Here is a 21,797-nt window from a genome sequence, read left to right as displayed (position 1 = left end):
AGGAATGAAGCTTGAACATATTATGCTAAGTGAAAGAAACCAGACACAAAAGTCCACATATTGTACAATTTCTTTTATATGAAATATTCCAAGTAAGCAAATCCATAAAGACAGAAAGCAGATTGGTGGTTGTCAGGGGCTATGGGGATGGAGAAATGGGTAGTAATTGCTAATGGGTATGGATTTCCTTTTGGAATGATGAAAATGTCTTAGAATAAGATAGAGGTGATGGCTGCACAACATTATGGATGTACTGAATGACACTTCACTGTGCACTTTCAAACAGTTAATTTTATGTTGCGTGAATTTTACCTTGTTAAAAATATATGCCTTTAAGAATTCAAACAGCATACAGCTAACTCTCTCATTTTACCTATTATGAGAAGCATACATATTAACAGCGGAGGCAGCAAAATAAGGGAAAACAGGTAATTACAAATTGAGATTGTTATGAAGAAAATAAACAGAGATAAGATGGATAGTGATAGAGGAGGTCAGCCATAGCTTCTCTGAAGAAATTTGTCATTTATATGACCTTGAGGCCACTTCCTGAGCCTCAGTTTCCTTCAGTGCCATGTTTGTTTGTTTGTTTGTTTGTTTAATCTCTCTCTTTTTCTTTCCCTCCAGAAGAGGTCTAGAAGGAGACCTTGGGGTCTATAGTGGTGAAGTTTGAAAGTTCTCGTGCCCAAGAGTAACTCAGGTGGAGAAATACTAGACTAGAATTTCATACACTAAGGCCTCCTCAAGTCTAATATTCCAGGAATACAAGGCTAGAAAAATTAAAATGATAAAATTATATTATTCACTTTCTGTCAAAAAGTGGGAGATGATTATTTTGAATTTATAGTTAGCAGAAGATTGAGGATGAAGTTCAACTTACACGTTAAATTATTAATAAAGAATTTCAAACAAGAAGGCAATAAATTGACATTTTTAGGTCTTATCAATTGCTCAGTGTTCTTACTCTAATCTTTTCAGAAACACTGATTTCAACCACAGTTAAATCAATAGGTCCTCCAGAGCTCTTCTGAAAAGAAAACCTAATCCAAACAAATTTCACATTTAGTGTCAGTAGCTGGAGGCATAGTGTGTGTAAGAAAGATAAGATAGAGGGGCCACACACATGGCTTCAGGCATCACCATAGGGACTGATAGAAAAAAATTACAGATAGAAAAATTGGAAGTCTTTAAGATTAAAAATAAACTATCAAAGTATATTTAAGGCTTAACAAACTGTAAGAGGTTCCCTCCACAATCTAACCCTGACATTTTTTTTGTGTGTGTGATACGCGGGCCTCTCACTGTTGTGGCCTCTCCCGTTGCGGAGCACAGGCTCCGGACGCGCAGGCTCAGCGGCCATGGCTCACGGGCCCAGCCGCTCCGCGGCACGTGGGATCCTCCCGGGTACGCGGGCCTCTCACTGCTGTGGCCTCTCCCGTTGCGGAGCACAGGCTCCGGACGCGCAGGCTCAGCGGCCATGGCTCACGGGCCCAGCCGCTCCGCGGCACGTGGGATCCTCCCGGACCGGGGCACGAACCCGTGTCCCCTGCATCGGCAGGCGGACTCTCAACCACTGCGCCACCAGGGAAGCCCTAACCCTGACATTTTTGATTCCCAACATTATATTTTCACAACGAACGATTAAACAGTACAGTCAAATTTATGGTTAAGGAGTCACCTTCCAAACAGTGGAGTTCTGCTCCATTCTGTAGTAACTGAACTTTCAGATCTTCCATCCCTCTGTGCTGCTTTTCAGTGCCCAAACGTTTGTAACACTTCAAGAATACTCTGTGCTTTTGTTTTCACACAAAACTATTATGTACAAAAGATTATGGCTTGAAAAAAGCCCAGTGAATGTTAGAGTATACCATGTAAAACATAGAAGCCTAAAACAACTTAATCCTTAAAAAATATTGATCAAATCCCTGTCTTTCTCAGCGCTTCGTAAGTGGGAAGAGATTTCCAAACATTATGGCAATGTTATTTCCCCCAGGGACCAGGAAATTAACATAATATACAGGTCAAGTGTTTAGTGGCGCCGCCGTTAGAGGACATATTTAACAATCATGTTACTGCTGATTCTGTTAGAGTGGAGAGAAACACTGCACACTATGGGTTATCATGCACAGGGGGTGTGATTACAGAATGATTGAAACTGTGCTACCTTTAGGTATGGCATAACATGGCTTTTATTTTACTCTATAGCTAATCAGGCAATATACAAAATTTCTCTTCCCCCATATATTTTTCTTTCTTACCCCCTGCCTGCACTACCGAAATTTCCACACCTCGATCTATAGCTTTTCTTTCTTACCCCCTGCTTGCACTACCGAAATTTCCACACCTCGATCTATAGCTGTGTGATGTTGTCATCCTTCAAAAGATAAATTATAAAATCTCTGGTAGCTCCCATGCATGCCAGTTCAGAATCTTTCACTTTTTCAAAGTAACACACCACTAAGGAACCTATGGAGAACTTCGATACACTGTACTGACTTCCAGAGACTACTTACAGAAAGTATTCTAACTTTATTTTTTGTGTCATAGATTTACTTCTTGATTATGTCCCAAAATATTTGTTAATCCCCAGTATTTGCACTGGACTTAAGGCTAGATTTCCTTCTTCCTTATAAGACAGGGCCCTAAGCCAGTCCTTTCAGAAGCCATTTCTTTTACAAGTATGTATATATATATGTAGAAAGTGTGTAGTAGAAAGAGCTGAAGAAGCCATGATATTTCTTTAATACCTGCTGCTTGCTCCATCTTATTCTTTATTAGATGTTTGGGAGCTTAAGGACCTAACTTTTCAAAGAAATCTAAGTTAGAGCGTGTTCTGCCTTTCTCCAGTAGGCATCTATTCTAGAATATAAAATAATATAAAATCAGGGCTAAGAGTAGGTAACTTTCTTTTGTTTTAAACAATGTATATATAGTTTATGTGTGCTAACCCAGCACTACTTATCTTCAGTAGTATACAGAAGAGACCAATGAATTAGAAGTTAGGAGATATATGTTCTAATCCCATTTCTGCCACCAATTAGTAGAACTTAGACAAATCACTGACTTCAAAAAAAATAAATAATTGACTTCTTTAGGCTTTGGGTCCCTTTGCTGTAACCTCAGGAGGCTGAAAGAAGTAACTCTCTCTAAACTGTTTGTACAATACATTTTGTGTACTTGGTGTGTCCTGCAGGGTTACCCTTGCCAGAGAAAATAGGTTTTGAAAAAATTTCACATTAATATCATTTCGTCACTGGAAAAGATGAGTATTGACTCTCAATTATGAACAACTGTTTCGTCCACATACCTGTAATATCCTGTCTCTCTCTACCCATTTTATAAACATTGGAACCAGCAGTCATGATTTAACTTTTGCCTAGATTGCAGCTCATCTGTTAAAACAATAGAAGCTGAGTAGATATGTGCTGATGATTTTTACCGTAAATCCTGGAGGAGCATTCTTTCCCCATTTACCCCATTCCACTGCATTTCCCTGACTGCAGAGAGCCACAGTGCCATAGCAGTCATGCTGCAAATTTAATGATGGCGGATGGGACTCTTCACTTTGAGAGTGTCTAATTCCCCCCAGGGGGATCATATGTTTATTAATGTGTCACAAGTTGCTTGCTTCCTGTTAGCTCTTCTCAGTAAATAGGACTGTAGCATTCATTGGATGCTGCTTTATTTTTAGCTTTTTAGATCACCTCCTGATGAACAGAAACAGTAAACAAGTATTAAAACATGGAAAGTAATTTGAAAGTAGTGCTGTCCTGGGGAGTCTGGAATTCCAGACATTACCAGACAGTAGTAAATCAGCAGTCACCTCACAAAGCTAGGGAATAAAAGACAGGAAAATAACATCTAAGGGTGCTCATCTGCAGCCACTTTCTGAAAATTAGGGGTCAGTTGCATTTATAGTAGAGCAAGAGGGGGTGGCTGAGGTAAAGAGTCGTATTTTTCATAAACTTCTCATTCTTGTCCAATGCAGTCAGGTATCCCAGGACTTAACTGGATTCTTACGCTTCACAGTCATTAAACACCACAGAACTGAAGGCATCGTCATGGTGATATTGCCTATCTAACCTGCCTTGTAAACAAACACTGTTTAGCCCTACTGCAAAATAGAAATACCAAGGAAGTAGGAAAAAGGGACGCAGTATTGATGATAAGCTCTAATACTTACTGAGTGCTCACTAAAATACTGACACTGTGTTTTAACATGCTTGATTCCCACAGCAACCTATGAGGTCTGTAGTATTATTTTCTCCTTGTACAAATGAGGAAATGCAAGCCTAAGGAGTCAAGTAACTTTCCCTAATTTCAAAAGTAATGAGTGATTGGGCTGGAATCTGAAACTCTGCAGTTGGGCTTTAGAGATCTTACTCTTAACCCAACTGCCTGTAGAAAACAAAGGCCTGGTATTTGATACAAGGAGGTGTGGGGAAATCGACAACAGTATAAGTCTGAATAGAAAGAAAACCTAAGATTCTTGAATTTAGAAGATTAATGTGGAAGGTTCAAGATTAGAATTCACTGATTTACTTCCTAGAAAAGTCTGTTCTTTAAGAATTCTAATGTGTTCTACAAATATCAGTATTTTTCTAAAACCTTGAATATTTTCTTAAGACACATTTGAATGCATCCTAAGATAGCTAATAACTTAGTTATTTTTTTCTGAAAAAATTATCTTAAAATGAGCCTGAGAAGAGCATGCTCCAGTCTGTACTGGAGTTAAATTAATAAATAATGCATGAGCAATATTGCTGGCAGCCCCAAAGAGGATTTTTTTTTCCTTCTTGAGTGTGAAGCTCAAGCTAAAATTTAACACACTTTCCTTTCTCTCAAAGCTGTTTCTTTTTCAGTATCTTGCATGCTAACAGATTGACTCTACCTTTCATATACTCATCTGAAAAAATTCTTTATCATCTTGTATGCCTCTCTCTTTCCTTCACTCCTTCACTGTCACATTATGCTATATCTTTAATATATTTTGAACATGATCCCTCCTTCCTATCTCACTGGGCATTGCCTTTGTTGGAATTGCCTTTTTTTTTTCCTGAATGAATGTGGTTGCTTTCTAATTTGTCTCACTGTACTTAGTCCTCCTTGCAATCCAATCCAATCCATTTTTCTCACTACAGTCAGAAAAATCTTTCCAAAATCCAATTGTCATCATTTCCCAGCATAAAGTCCAAAGTCCTTACGGTGGCTTTACAGGACTTTCAGTCTGGCTCCTGCCCGCATCTCCAGTCTCAGTTCCTGCTGTTCCTTTATCACTATTTTATAACCCAGCCACACCAAATTATTTGCAATTACTCAAACATGCCAAGTTGTGTCATGCCTTCAAGCCTTTGTGCATACTATTCTCTGAAATAACCTTTCTTAAAATTGTTAAATTCTTACTCACACTTTAAGATACCCAGATATCACAATTTATGAGGTCTTGTTTCTTTCTTTGACACTACTGTGTGGTACATACCCCTTTGTAGTACTTACCACCTTGATTTTTTTTTTTTTTTTTTTTTTGCGTTACGCGGGCCTCTCACTGCTGTGGCCTCTCCCGTTGCGGAGCACAGGCTCCAGACGCTCAGGCTCAGCGGCCATGGCTCACGGGCCCAGCCGCTCCGCGGCATATGGGATCCTCCTGGACCGGGGCACAAACCAGTGTCCCCTGCATCGGCAGGTGGACTCTCAACCACTGCGCCACCAGGGAAGCCCCTCACCTTGAATTTTAACTATTTACTTGTGTATCACTTCTGGAGCGTGAGGGACTGGGGGCAGGAAATATGTCTCATCATTCTAGCAAAATCCCTAAGCACGTTCTCTCAGGACATTTTTCAGGCAACTAATTTTGACTGTTTAATGGTTGATGGTTTCACCTATTAAATATTTTAGATATACTTGTAGAGTACATATTATATGAAACTAGGGAAATCTACAATCAGTAGCCCTGAATTCTAATTTTGTGGAAATTTTCTTTGTTACCCAATATAAAGCTGAATAACTAACAGTAATGGAAAACTCTGTTTTTCTCCTTTACTCTCAACACTTTTTATACCAGTTATGTGGGGTTTTTCCCACACCAAGCAATTCTTCAACCTGCTGGATATCCTACAATTCAGTTCATTTCGGACACTGTTTACCTGGACTTAGCATCAGATCCTACAGGTTAAGGGCTCAGTTCTGCATGACTGCCCCCCACCCGCGACACACACAATTCAGATGCCAATTGCTAGTCCACAATATTACCTCCACTTCTGACTGACTGGTTGTAAATCAGAGGTCCGCAGAATGCGCTTCTCAGATTCTTCCATTATGCTTAATAGGTCAGTTACATTTTTCTCCTTCTTTGTTCAGTTTACCAATTTTATTTTATTTTAAACTGATTTGTATTGGAGTATAGTTGATTTACAATGTTGTGGTAGTTCCTGCTGTACAGCAAACTGCATCAGTTATACGTATATCCACTCTTTTTATTTTTGTTTTTTTAATTTTTACTTTTTGGCACACCACGTGGCATGCAGGATCTTAGTTCCCTGACCAGGAATCGAACCCGTGCACCCTGCATTGGAAGCACAGAGTCTTAACCACTGGACTGCCAGCAAAGTCCCTATCCACTCTTTTTTAGATTCTTTTCCCATATATGTCATTACAGAATATTGAGTAGAGTTCCCTGTACTCTACAGTAGATTCTTATTAGTTATCTATTTTATATATAGTAGTGTGTATATGCCAGTTCCAATCTCCAAATTTATCCTTTACCCCCGTTTCCCCCTTGGTAACCATAAGTTTGTTTTCTAGACCTACGACTCTATTTCTATTTTTTGGTTTTTTACTTTTTCATAACATCTTTATTGGAGTATAATTGCTTTACAGTGGTGTGTTAGTTTCTGCTTTATAAAAAAGTGAATCAGCTATACGTATACATATATCCCCATATCCCCTCCCTCTTGCGTCTCCCTCCCACACTACCTATCCCACCCCTCTAGGTGGTCACTAGACACGGAGCTGATCTCCCTGTGCTATGCGGCTGCTTCCCATTAGCTATCTATTTTACATTTGGTACTCAATATATGTCCATGCCACTCTCTCACTTCATCCCAGCTTACCCTTCCCCCTCCCCGTGTCATCAAGTCCATTCTCTACATCTGCATCTTTATTCCTGTCCTGCCCCTAGGTTCTTGAGAACCGTTTTTTTGTTGTTGTTCTAGATTCCATATATATGTGTTAGCATACGGTATTTTTCTGTTTCTGACTTCACTCTGTATGTCAGACTCTAGGTCCATCCACCTCACTACAAATAACTCAGTTTCGTCTCTTTTTATGGCTGAGTAATATTCCAATGTATATATGTGACACATCTTCTTTACCCATTCATCTGTCGCTGGACACTTAGGTTGCCTCCATGTCCTGGCTATTGTAAATAGAGCTGCAATGAACATTTTGGTACATGAATCTTTTTGAATTACGTTTTTCTCAGGGTATATGCCCAGTAGTGGGATTGCTGGATCGTACGGTAGTTCTATTTTTAGTTTTTTAAGGAACCTCCATACTGTTCTCCATAGTGGCTGTACCAATTCACATTCCCACCAGCAGTGCAGGAGTGTTCCCTTTTCTCCACACCCTCTCCAGCATTTATTGTTTCTAGATTTTTTGATGATGGCCATTCTCACTGGTGTGAGATGATATCTCATTGTAGTTTTGATTTGCATTTCTCTAATGATTAGTGATGTTCAGCAGCTTTTCACGTGCTTCTTAGCCATTTATATGTCCTTTTTGGAGAAATGTCTATTTAGGTCTTCTGCCGATTTTTTGATTGGGTTGTTTGTTTTTTTCATATTGAGCTGCATGAGCTGCTTGTATATTTTGGAGATTAATCCTTTCTCAGTTGCTTCATTTGCAAATATATTCTCCCATTCTGAGAGTTGTCTTTTTGTCTGGTGCATGATTTCCTCTGATGTGCAAAAGACTTTAATTTTCATTAGGTCCCACTTGCTTATTTTGTTTTTATTTCCATTTCTCTAGGAGGTGGGTCAAAAAGGATCTTGCTGTGATGTATGTTATAGAGTGTTCTGCCTGTGTTTTCCTGTAAGAGTTTTATAGTGTCTGGCCTTACATTTAGGTCTTTAATCCATTTTGAGTTTACTTTTGTGTATGGTGTTAGGGAGTGTTCTAATTTCAATCTTTTACATGTAGCTGTCTGTTTTCCCAGAACGACTTATTGAAGAGGCTGTCTTTTCTCCATTGTATAGTCTTGCCTCCTTTATCAAAAATAAGGTGACCATATGTGCATGGGTGTATCTCTGGGCTTTCTATCCTGTTCCATTGATCTATATTTCTGTTTTTGTGCCAGTACCATACTATCTTGATTACTTTAGCTTTGTAGTATAGTCTGAAGTCCGGGAGCCTGATTCTTCCAGCTCCGTTTTTCTTTCTCAAGATTGCTTTGGCTATTCGGGGTCTTTTGTGTTTCCATACAAATTGTGAAATTTTCTGTTCTAGTTCTGTGAAAATGCCAATGGTAGTTTGATAGGGATTGCATTGAATCTGTAGATTGCTTTGGGTAGTATAGTCATCTTCACAATATTGATTCTTCCAGTCCAGGAACATGGTGTATCTCTCCATCTGTTTCTGTTATTTTTAATTTCTTTCATCAGTGTCTTTTGTCTCCTTAGGTAGGTTTATTCCTATGTATTTTATTCTTTTTGTTGCAATGGTAAATGGGAGTGTTTCCTTAATTTCTCTTTCAGATGTTTCATCATTGCTCTATAGGAATGCAAGAGATTTCTGTGCATTAATTTTGTATCTTGCTGCTTTACCAAATTCATTGATTACCTCTAGTAGTTTTCTGGTGGCATCTTTAGGATTCTCTATGTATAGTATCATGGCATCTGCAAACAGTGACAGCTTTACTTCTTCTTTTTCGATTTGGATTCCTTTTATTTCTTTTCCTTCTCTGATTGCTGTGGCTAAAACTTCCGAAACTATGTTAAATAATAGTGTTGAGAGTGGACAACCTTGTCTTGTCCCTGATATTAGAGGAAATGGTTTCAGTTTTTTACCATTGAGGACGATGTTGGCTGTGGGTTTGTCATATATGGCCTTTATTATGTTGACGAAAGTTCCCTCTATGCCTACTTTCTGGAGGGTTTTTATCATAAATCGGTGTTGAATTTTGTCAAAAGTTTTTTCTGCATCTATTGAGATCATGTGGTTTTTATCCTTTAATTTGTTAATATGGTATATATATCACATTGATTGATTTGCATATATTGAAGAATCCTTGCATTCCTGGGATCAGCCTCTCTTGATCATGATGTATGATCCTTTTATTGTGCTGTTGGATTCTGTCTGCTAGTGTTTTGTTGAGGATTTTTGAATCTATGTTCACCAGTGATATTGGCCTGTAGTTATCTTTCTTTGTGACATCTTTGTCGGGTTTTGGTATCAGAGTGATGGTGGCCTCGTAGAATGAGTTTGGGAGTGATCCTCCCTGTGTCATATTTTGGAAGAGTTTGAGAAGGATAGGTGTTAGCTCTTCTGTAAATGTTTGATAGAATTCGCCTGTGAAGCCATCTGGTCCTGGGCTTTTGTTTGTTGGAAGATTTTTAATCACAGTCTCAATTTCAGTGCTTGTGATTGGTCTGTTTATATTTTCTACTTCTTCCTGGTTCAGTCTCAGAAGGTTGTGCTTTTATAAGAATTTTTCCATTGCTTCCAGGTTGCCCATTTTACTGGCATAGAGTTGCTTGTAGTAATCTCTCACGATCCTTTGTATTTCTGCAGTGTCAGTTGTTTCTTCTCCTTTTTCATTTCTACTTCTGTTGATTTGAGTCTTCTCTCTTTTTTTGTTGATGAGCCTGGCTAATCGTTTATTAATTTTGTTTATCTTCTCAAAGAACCAGCTTTTAGTTTTATTGATCTTTGCTACTGTTTCCTTCATTTCTTTTTCATTTATTTCTGATCTGATCTTTATGATTTCTTTCCTCCTGCTAACTTTGGGTTTTTTTGTTCATTCTCTAATTGCTTTAGATGTAAGGTTAGGTTGTTTATTTGAGATGTTTCTTGTTTCTTGAGGTAGGATTGTATAGCTATAAACTTCCCTCTTAGAACTGCTTTTGCTGCATCCCACAAGTTTTGGGTCATTGTGTTTTCATTGTCATTTGTTTCTAGGCATTTTTGATTTCTTCAGTGATATCTTGGTTATTTAGTAGTGTGTTGTTTAGCCTCCATGTGTTTGTATTTCCTACAGGTTTTTTCCTGTAATTGATATCTAGTCTCATAGTGTTGTGGTCGGAAAAGACACTTGATACGATTCCAGTTTTCTTAAATTTACCAAGGCTTGATTTGTGACCCAAGATATGATCAATCCTGGAGACTTTTCCATGAGCACTTGAGAAGAAAGTGTATTCTGTTGTTTTTGGATGGAATATCCTATAAATATCAATTAAGTCCATCTTGTTTAATGTATCATTTGAAGCTTGTGTTTCCTTATTTATTTTCATTTTGGATGATCAGTCCATTGGTGAAAGTGGGCTGTTAAAGTCCCCTACTGTGATTGTGTTAGTGTCAATTTCCCCTTTTATGGGTGTTAGCATTTGCCTTATGTATTGGAGTGCTCCTATGTTGGGTGCATAAATATTTACAATTGTTATATCTTCTTCTTGGATTGATCCATCCATCATTATGTAGTGTCCTTCTTTGTCTCTTCTAATAGTGTTTGTTTTAAAGTCTATTTTGTCTGATATGAGAATTGCTACTCCAGCTTTGTTTTAATTTCCATTTGCATGGAATATCTTTTTCTATCCCCTCACTTTCAGCCTGTATGTGTCCCTAGGTCTGAAGTGGGTCTCTTGTAGACAGCATATATATGGGTCTTGTTTTTGTATCCATTCAGCCAGTCTATGTCTTTTGGTTGGAGCATTTAATCCATTTACATTTAAGTTATTATCGATATGTATGTTCCTATTACCATTTTCTTAATTGTTTTGGGTTTGTTATTGTAGGTCTTTTCCTTCTGTTGTGTTTCCTGCCTAGAGAAGTTCCTTTAGCATTTGTTGTAAAGCAGGTTTGGAGGTGCTGAATTCTCTTAGCTTTTGCTTGTCTGTAAAGGTTTTAATTTTTTCGTTGAATCTGAATGAGATCTTTGCTGGATAGAGTAATCTTGTTTGTAGATTTTTCCCTTTCATCAATTAAACATGTCCTGACACTCTTTTCTGGCTTGCAGAGTTTCTGCTGAAAGATCAGCTGTTAACCTTATGGGGATTCCCTTGTATGTTATTTGTTGTTTTTCCCTTGCTGCTTTTAATACTTTTTCTTTGTATTTAATTTTTGATAGTGTGATTAATATGTGTCTTGGCATGTTTCTCCTTGGATTTATCCTGTACGGGACTCTCTGTGCTTCCTGGACTTGATTGACTATTTCCTTTACCTTATTAGGGAAGTTTTCAACTATAATCTCTTCAAATATTTTCTCAGTCCCTTTCTTTTTCTCTTCTTCTTCTGTGACCCCTATAATTCGAATATTGGTATGTTTAATTTTGTCCCAGAAGTCTCTGAGACTGTCTTCAATTCTGTTCATTCTTTTTTCTACATTCTGCTCTGCAGTAGCTATTTCCACTATTTTATCTTCCAGGTCTGTTATCCATTCTTTTGCCTCAGTTACTCTCCTGTTCAGTCCTTTTACAGAATTTTAAATTTCATTTATTGTCTTGTTCATCATTGTTTGCTCTTTAGTTCTTGTAGGTCCTTGTTAAACTTTTCTTGTATTTTCTCCATTCTATTTCTGAGAGTTTGGTAATATTTACTATCATTACTCTGAATTCTTTTTCGGGTGGACTGCCTATTTCCTCTTCATTTGTTTAGTCTGGTGGGTTTTTACCTTGCTCCTTCATCTGCTGTGGGTTTCTCTGTCTTCTCATTTTGCTTTAATTACTGTGTTTGGGGTCTCCTTTTCACAGGCTGCAAGTTCATAGTTCACGTTTTTTTTTGATGTCTGCCCCCAGTGCCTAAGGTTGGTTCAGTGGGTTGTGTAGGCTTCCTGGTAAAGAGGACTAGTGACTGTGTTCTGGTGGATGAGGCTGGGTCTTGTATTTCTGGTGGGTAGGATTGCGTCTGGTGGTGTGTTTTGGGATTTCTGTGACCTTATTATGATTTTAGGCAGCCTCTGTGCTAATGGGTGGGGTTGTGTTCCTGTCTTGCTAGTTGTTTGGCATAGGGTGTCCAGCACTGTAGCTTGCTCTTCGTTGAGTGGAGCTGGTTCTTAGTGTTGAGATGGAGATCTCTGGGAGAGCTTTTGCTGTTTGATATTATGTGGAGCCAGGACGTCTCTGGTGGACCAATGTCCTGAACTCAGCTCTCCCACCTCAGAGGCACAGGCCTGACACCCGGCTGGAGCACCAAGACCCTGTCAGGCACATGGCTCAGAAGAAAAGGGAGAAAAAAAGGAACGAAAGAAAGAAGTAAAATAAAGTTATTATAATAAAAAATAAAAAAATATATTTAAAATTAAAAAATTAAAAAGTAATAAAAAAAGAAAAAAAAGTATGGACAGACAGAACCCTAGGACAAATGGTAAAAGCAAAGCTATACAGACAAAATCACACAAAGAAGCATACACATACGCACTCACAAAAAGAGAAAAAGGAAGTAAGTATATATATCTATATATAAAAATAAAGGAAGAGAGCAAGCAAATCAATAAACAAATCTACCAATGATAATAAACTCTAAATACTAAACGAAGATAAACATAAACCCAGAAACAAATTAGATGCAGAAAGCAAACCCCAAGTCTACAGTTGCTCCCAAAGTCCACTGCCTCCCACTGGTGCAGGTCCCATCCCTATTCTTTTGTCTCTTTTTTCTTTTGCCCTCCCCAGGTACGTGGGGAGTTTCTTGCCTTTTGGGAGGTCTGAGGTCTGCTTCCAGCGTTCAGTAGGTGTTCTTTAGGAGTTGTTCTAAATGTAGATGTATTTCTGATGTATTTGTGGGGAGGAAGGTGATCTCCGCGTCTTACTCCTTCGCCATCTTAAAGGTCTCCCCAAGGATGCTTCCTATTAGGAAAACTTCCAGCTCAAAATTCTGCTTTCTTGGGTCATTAAACTAGCAGTGGAGACTCTCCAGCTTTCTGTTTCTTTATCTTTTGGTGAGGCACAGTCCTCTCCAATAGTCCATAGATGGCTTCTTTTGTATTAGATCCTACCTCAGGTCCAGCGCAGACGCAGCTGACTGCGACCAGACTTTCTCTATTTCTGTTTTGTAAATAAGTCCATTTGTGCCATTTGTTTTTTAGATTCTGCATATGTGATATCATATGATATTTGTCTTTCTCTGTCTGACTCACTTCACTCAGTATGACAATCTCTAGGTCCATCCGTATCGCTGCAAATGGCATTATTTCATTCTTTTACGGCTGAGTATGAATTTACCAATTTTAGCATAATTATGACCAGGCTTCACTTGTTTCTTGACCTAAATCTTCCTTTATTTTATTTTCCTAGGTAAAATCTAAATAAAAATGTCTATTGAACAGTTTTTCAAACTAAACTTTTATATAATATAAAATTTTTTTCTAACATATGAAAAATATACAAATGGTTTAACAGAACCAAGCATTGTTTAGCTGGCTGACAAGATAGAGCCCTGTGGAAAAAGCCATGATACCATACATTAATTATCAGTAGAGTTTTTATCCCTCTCTCCCTCTCTCCCTTTTTGAGTGAAGTAAATACACTGCCTTGACAACAGTTGCTTTTTGTTCACACCAGGCCACCATATTTATTCTGCTTCATTACAGAAACTCAACTTACTGTATGAAAGTATCCATCTCACTGACAGTGGGTGAAAATGACACTGGACTGTGCTACAATTCCAAGATGAAGTACTTTGATAAAGCTGAACTTAGCAAAAGCAAGGAAATTTCGTGCCGTGACATAGAAGATTTTTTACTACCATCCAGAGAACCTGAAATCCTATGGTATAAGGTATGGACTATGAATGATTTTATCACTTATAAATAGATTAATGTGTACCTTATTTTAGGGCAAGTTGGATAAAAACATTTAAATGGGTGTTATATAGTTCAGTTCTGCCTTCCTAAGACACTACAGCAAGTTGTGCTGGTCATTATAAGTTTTTAAACCAGGGGCTTTGATAATCCTAGTCAATATTTGTATTGTTAGTACATTGTAATAAGCTACTATGTTAATGTTTATATCTAGTTTATGCTGATAATCCTATCAAGTCTATTATAATCTGTGTTGATAATTTCAGGAACTAAAATGCATTAAGCATTCATTTCAAACTCTTCATATAAACAGTCCAAAATGTCCCCAAACAAGGAGAAAAAGGATTGACTTGCTTCTGTGATAAAATGGTACACTAGTTTTATTGAAATATTCTGTTTAATGGAAGTATCTTTGTGCATATCCTAATCCCTTTTGTATAAAAGCATACATGTTTTTAAAAATCTGATGAAAATGTATACGATTATAAAAATAGTGTTAGATTAACTTCTTTTCAAAAACCAGAAGCAACTTTAGGCTTAAGCAGAATAATCAGACACTGTTCTTCCTGTCACATCATTGACTTTGACTGAATTTCAAGATTTGAACATGTTCTTCAACTTATTTATATCTAAAAGATGTTTTGTTATTGAACGTACCCAAGGAAATACAATATAGATGCTATGAACATTTGTCTGGAATATGTTTTCCATGATTTAAAGATACCTAGTGTAAACTTTTGCTTTGTCCAACTAACTGGAAATAGGAATTTAGGAAGCTGGATCTTTTAGTAACTAGATTCACAAATGTCAGTATACAGAATATGAGCCCTCAGGACTGATAACAAATTCGAAACTTGTTAGAAATGAAACAGGAAGTACATCTTTAACAGTTTTTAAAGGATTTTTCCAAAATTAGTAATGCCCTTCTTTGAATGACTTGCTTTTGGTTCTTGACAGTAAACAGTGGAGTATTCAGAACATCAAGGGAACTGTTGAAATATTTTTCTACTTTTCCCTTGGATTTCTGTATTAGACAGTATTAAATAGCCCTTAAATATTAGCCCCACTATTTCTGTTCCTATGCATGTGAGCTTTATTTACTTAAGTTTTTTAATTATATATTTCTCACCCTGATTTTCTGTGGTTTGCCTGCTTTCCACAGGAGGATTCTAAGCAAGCCCTGATGATTTCCTCAAAGGGGAGAGGTATTAGGGGAGTTTGACACAAGATCTTCAAGTACAAATATTTTTCTAGTACTCATATGTGTACATTCAGCTTCTAAATATGTAATTTCTTTGTTGTTTGCCAATAAGTTGATCTTAAGAGTCATGCACTTTTTCTCACTTTTTGCAAATAGTATCTCAAAATTTGCTGAAACATTAGAGGCCGCACACACACACACACACACACAGAGTCACACACTCAGTTTTTTAAATGGCTGTCCTCATATTGGTCCTTTAGTCATGTTTCCACCATCTCCCCAGTCATTGTGACCTCACACTATAAAGACCATAATTAGTGAAGTGATGGGTGGAGATGCAGTATATGTGGAATTTAAAAGTCTTGTAACAATTCAGATTATTTTTCCATAGTCAAGGGAATATGTATTGCATACATTTAATGTAGAATTTATGCAACTATGACAGTTTATGCAACTAATATGAGGATATTAAGTGTATATTTTGGACTGAAATAACCAGATAATTGTCCCCCAGTTATACACAGGCATTGAGACACATAATCAAAATAATGGTCTGCATAAATTTGATTTGGCAATAAATTTTTAACAAAATAATATTACCTCTGAATAGTGTTAAAAGGTTTAAAGTTATTTTATCCTCATTCCACTGATTTCGAATCTGGCTAGAGAAAATGGACTTCTGTTTGGCAAAAACAGAAGTCTCCTGAGCCAACATCATTATAATCCAAAGCTTAAAGCAGAGACCATAATTTGGTAGACTGTGAGACTATAAAGACCTTGCATATAAATAATGGCCATTTCTTCCATGGACTGTAGAATATATATGCTATGAAAAGTTTGAATTATTTCTAAATGCAGCCTTAAAAGATTTAAAATATTGAACTAAAGCATTTTTCTCTATAGAATTAGTTTTTGTGCTTTCCACTAAAAAATTCATTTTATATTTTATATTATCAGTATCAGAGTAGTTAACTTCATAATCATCAAATGCAGACTATTTGCTTCTAAAAATGATGTCAGGAGTAATCTTAATAAATGCCATTTTCTTATATCTAATAAATCAATACATATATGATTTAGAGACACTAAAGTTAGACGTTAATAAAGTGACTCTTGCTAAAAGTGCTTTTTTCAAATTGAGGTACCTGATTTCCCAGAGATGTGGAGAAGTTTTGAAAATCTGTAGCATTAATTCACAGCTCTAGCTCTTTTAAAATCTAAGTTTAGAAGCTTTTAGTTTAGTTATTTTAAATACTTTAAGTTACTATACGTACTATAAAATTTTTGTGTTCTTCACGTAGGAATGTAGGACAAAAACATGGAGGCCAAGTATTGTATTCAAAAGAGATACCCTGCTTATAAGAGAAGTCAGAGAAGACGACATTGGAAATTATACGTGTGAATTAAAATATGGAGGCTTTGTTGTGAGAAGAACTACTGAACTAACTGTTACAGGTAAGCACAGTCTTCAATATTTCATTTGCAAGTAATGAAACTAACATTTTAAGTTTCATTTTTTGTGCTGCATATTGATTTTTTTTCAAATCTTTGCAATGAAGGAAGTGCTTAACCAAATGCTAAGTGGATTCCTATAGGTGAAATTTATTGCTCCTTGCTTTCAAATCATGTTGCCCTGAAATGCATTTGAAAGGTTAAAGAAAATAGGCTTAGGGGATTATAGAAATGTTAGCTTTTGAAAGTACTTGAAATAATGAGTTTACAGTTTCAGAAAATTATGCTTATATTTTGTAGCTGTATAATTTTTGGAAACACTTCCTAGAAGGTTGAAATGGAATATATGAAATCTACCTCTGTCTTCCTGTCTTGCTCCAAATTGGAAAAATTACTTTTTTTTTCATTTATCACTCTATGAACCTGATATACGTGTTCTCATGAACTTGAATATAAGAAAATTTCAGATACAATAATTGAATAATTATGTGAGATGCATTGCATGGACTCATTCCCATACCTGGTTGCTAAGGTAGAAGGGCATGAGAACAAGGTTCAGAACACTGTCTGAAATCACGACTCTACAGCTCACTAGTCACATGACTTTCTTTTAATCACCACAACCTTCAAAATATCACTTTCCTTGTGTATAAAATGGTGATGGTAAAGTTTGCCTTGTTTATTTCATAGCATTTTTGCAAGAATTGAATGAGGCAGGCTAATACATATGAAATCAACTTGCAAAACATAGAATTATATCCAAATACGCATCGTTTTGTCATGTTAAATGATGTCATGTTAAATATTGTATTCATTCCCTGTTTTATGTTATTGAATACTTCTCTTAAAGTGGTTCCAACACAAAAAAGGGGGGGAATCAAGATTAATGCTTTAGGCAGTTGAAGACATTATTCTCATCTTATTAAGAGAGATTCTTCTTGGTGACATTCTTTGTACAATCTTTTTTCTTTTCTTTCTTTTTTTTTTTAATTTTTGTCCTACTGCATGGCAAGCATGCAGGGATCTTAATTCCCTGACCAGGGATCGAACCCGCATCCCCTGCAGTGAAAGTGTGGAGTCTTAACCTCTGGACCACCAGGGAAGTCCCTGTACGATCATTTTTATGAAACATATATATAAAAGTAAGAAAAGGATATCAGATACTTTAAAGAGATTTCCATTTGTTCATTGATTCACTTAAAATAGTTTTCCCGTATATGAAAATTGTTTTGTGGTAGTCTCCTTCATCTTACAATAATCATCTTGAAATCTTGAAATTATGATATGATATAGTTTGACTTAAAAACAAAATCTGATTTCATGAAATTCATTTGATGGATAGTAATTATTCAGCTTGAAAGGAAATTTAGTTAAATGAGTAAGATACTCTTTGGTAATGCCTTTGATAGATATTAGACCCAGTAAATAACTGACAATAGCAGTACATGGTACACTTGAATAGTAAACACACATTTAATCATGTATTGTGTACCTATGATGTACACATGTATGATTTGCACTAGTTTTGTTTTCAGCTTTGTTGTGTATAATAGGTCTTCGTATAGAAAATTAACACTTTTGTCACTTTACCTCTCTGTTTAATGGAACAGTGAAAAACATAACTATCTGCACTTGGGTTTTCTTTACAATAAATATTGAATATTTTATTATTTCTTTTTTGCTCTTAATCTATACTGAAGTAGCTTTTCAAGGAGTAGGTACTGAGACAAAGGAATTAAAAAATAATGAAAAAAATATCTATTCTGTAAAGAAAATAGAATGAACTTCTAGTCTTTATTCTTTGGAGTGTAGAGCTAATTCTTGGTAAGCACATCTTTCCCCTTTCTAGAAACGCTAGGTTACTAAAACACTGTCTAGTAAGAGGTGATTGGAAAACAGTCTCCTAGAGACTGGAAACTGGGTCCCAAATGGTAAAATCATGTAAGTGAGGCTATTTTGTACAATCAGTAATAGAATTGTTTTCTCATAAATGCTACCCAGGGCTATTATATTTTTGTACATTCATTTTCTCCAAAAAATATCTCCTTTTCTTTAGGCAAAAAGGAGGAATAATTATTTCTTGATATCCAAAAGGAAGTTAATGAAAGTTTACATTCAGCTGAATATTATGAATACCTCTAACTTAAATAGCTCTACCTGTGACATTGATTTGGGGAAATAAAGTATAAAGCAAAATTTGATTATATATGAAATTTTGGTTGAATCATAGAGCTGCATATCCCTTAGTTAAAAATAATATGTATTAAAATGCATTTTAGGTTTTAACAAGAAGTCTGTTGACAAGATATATTTATGCATAACATTGCTTTAAATAATGTTACACTATAGCTCATTTACTTTGGCTGTGGCCAAATTAAAGAGCAATTCTTAGAACCCAAGTTAAACTCTCAGTAAAGCAACGAAGGTGGGCATTTTCTCTGAGCAATAATTAATCCCTGCTTTGTATCTTGGTTTTCTGCATATCATGGTCATGTTATACTTAATGTAAATCCTATGCAAAGCATGATACCATTTAGTTTTAGTGGATCTGCCTTAGCTGATAATATATATTTTGAAGTGTGTTAGAATGTTTCTTTAAAATAAAACAAAAAAGAGTCCAATACATGAAGAGAGAAGAAAATTTCTGGATAAATAAAGTGGCATCGTACAGGCCATATTGTAAGCTTTTATGGGAGATCTTTGGTTTATTAAAAGTATATGTGTCGGGCTTCCCTGGTGGCGCAGTGGTTGACAGTCCGCCTGCTGATGCAGGGGACGCGGGTTCGTGCCCTGGTCCGGGAAGATCCCACATGCTGCGGAGTGGCTGGGCCCGTGAGCCATGGCCACTGAGCCTGTGCGTCCAGAGCCTGTGCTCCGCAACGGGAGAGGCCACGACAGTGAGAGGCCCACATACCGCAAAAACAAACAAACAAACAAACAAACAAAAAAAACAAGTATAGGTGTCTACTAACTGAAGTAGTGGTTCAGGAAAACAGATCACAGTGAAAGAAACAATAAACCTGTTTGACACTTTTGGTATACTTTAAACATTTTTTAAAATAGATCTTTATTGGGGTATAATTGCTTCACAATACTGTGTTAGTTCCTGTTGTACAACAAAGTGAATCAGCCATATGCATACATATGTCCCCATATCCCTTCCCTCTTGAGCCTCCCTCCCATTCTCCCTATCCTGCTCCTCTAGGTCATCACACAGCACCGAGCTGATCACCCTGTGCTATGCTGCTGCTTCCCACCAGCTAACTATTTTATATTCGGTAGTGTATATATGTCGATGCTACTCTCACTTTGCCCCAGCTTCCCCTTCCCACCTCGTGTCCTCAAGTCCATTCTCTATGTCTACATCTTTATTCCTGCCCTGCAACTAGGTTCATCAGTACCATTTTTTTTTTAGATTCCATATATATGTGTTAGCATACGGTATTTGTTTTTCTCTTTCTGACTTACTTCACTCTGTATGTCAGACTCTATGTCCATCCACCTCACTACAAATAACTCAATTTCATTTCTTTTTATGGCTGAGTAATATTCCATTGTATATATGTGTCACATCTTCTTTATCCATTCATCTGTCAGTGGACACTTAGGTTGCTTCCATGTCCTGGCTATTGTAAATAGTGCTGCAGTGAACACTGTGGTCCATGTCTCTTTTTGAATTATGGTTTTCTCAGAGTATATGCCCAGTAGTAGGATTGCTGGGTCATATGGTAGTTCTAGTGTTAGTTTTTTAAGGAACCCCCATACTGTTTTCCATAGTGGTTGTGTCAATTTACATTCCCACCAACAGTGCAGGAGGGTTCCCTTTTTACCACACCCTTTCCAGTATTTATTGTTTCTAGATTTTTTGATAATGGCCATTCTGACCAGGATGAGGTGATACCTCTTTGTCTGCATTGGGTCTTCATTGCTGTGCGCGGGCTTTCTCTAGTTGTGGCACGCAGTGGCTACTCTTCCTTGTCGTGCGTGGGCTTCTCATTGTGGTGGCTTCTCTTGTTGCAGAGCACGGGCTCGAGGCACGTGGGCTTCCGTAGTTGTGGCACGCATGTTCAGTAGTTGTGGCTCGCAGGCTCTAGAGCGCAGGCTCAGTAGTTGTGGAGCACGGGCTTAGTTGCTCTGCGGCATGTGGGATCTTCCTGGACCAGGGCTCGAACCCATGTCCCCTGCATTGACAGGCAGATTCTTAACAACTGCGCCACCAGGGAAGCCACAGTGAAAGAAACAATAAGTGTGCTTGACACTTTTGGTATACTTTAAACATTTAAAAAAAATTAAACATAAGATGTTTCAGCATCGTTTGTAGCCTCTACCCTCTTCTCTACGCCTCAGCCACACTGTTTTACTGTTCTTCTCCAAATATCCTCCCTCTTAACCCTTACTCCTGGTGTGCTCCCTCTGGAATGTTTTTTCTTCTACGTTGTCACAGAGCTGACTCTTACTCTTTCTTCGAGGCACAGCTAAAATGTTACCTCTACCACACTGCATTATAACTATTTGTTGCCATTCCTGGTTTTTCACAAGAACATGAATTTTTCAGAGTCAAGGGCAATGTCTCTTTTTTTATAAACATTTTACTTTAGAATAGTTTTACATTTACAGAAAAAATAAAAAGGGTAATAGGGAGGGATCCCGTATTCCCCATACCCAGTTTCCCCTATTATTAACATTTAACATTAGTATGGTACACTTGTTACAATTAATGAACTAATGTTGCTATATATTATTAACTAAAGTCCATATTTTATTCATATTTCCTTAATTTTTACCTAATGTCCTTTTTCTGTTCCAGGATCCCATTTAGGATAGCAGATAACACTGAGTTGTTTTGTTTCCTTAAGCTCCTTTTAGCTGTTACTGTTACTGACTTCCCTTGTTTTTGATAATCTTGACAATTTTAACAAGTACTTATTTTGTAGAATGTCCTTTAACTGTGATTTGTTTGATGTTTTTCTTATGATTAGACTTGAGTTATATATTCCTGGAAGACCATAGAGGTAAAAATCACAGCATATCGTACTATCAACATGGCGTCACTGTTGATGTTGACATTCGTCACTTGGTAGTATTAGTCACTTCTTGGTCAGATTTTGCCACTATAAACTTACTCTTTTTTACAGC

The 21,797-nt window shown here is 37.0% G+C and overlaps 1 protein-coding gene across 1 annotated transcript in view; it reads left to right on the top strand.

Annotated features, from left to right (window-relative positions):
* IL1RAPL1 (interleukin 1 receptor accessory protein like 1) overlaps positions 1–21,797 on the top strand; it is a 671,741-nt gene that overhangs the window by 76,828 nt on the left and 573,116 nt on the right. Inside the window, exons 2-3 of the mRNA XM_007449480.1 lie at positions 13,799–13,985; positions 16,511–16,664. Of these exons, the coding sequence (XP_007449542.1) occupies positions 13,799–13,985; positions 16,511–16,664 (341 nt within the window). The remainder of the gene's footprint in view (positions 1–13,798; positions 13,986–16,510; positions 16,665–21,797) is intronic.

This window comes from Lipotes vexillifer, unplaced genomic scaffold (assembly GCF_000442215.2).
Source record: "Lipotes vexillifer unplaced genomic scaffold, Lipotes_vexillifer_v1.1 scaffold784, whole genome shotgun sequence".
NCBI lineage: Eukaryota > Metazoa > Chordata > Mammalia > Artiodactyla > Lipotidae > Lipotes > Lipotes vexillifer.
Note: the sequence above shows the minus strand (reverse complement) of the source record. Positions and strands in the feature narration are given on the sequence as shown.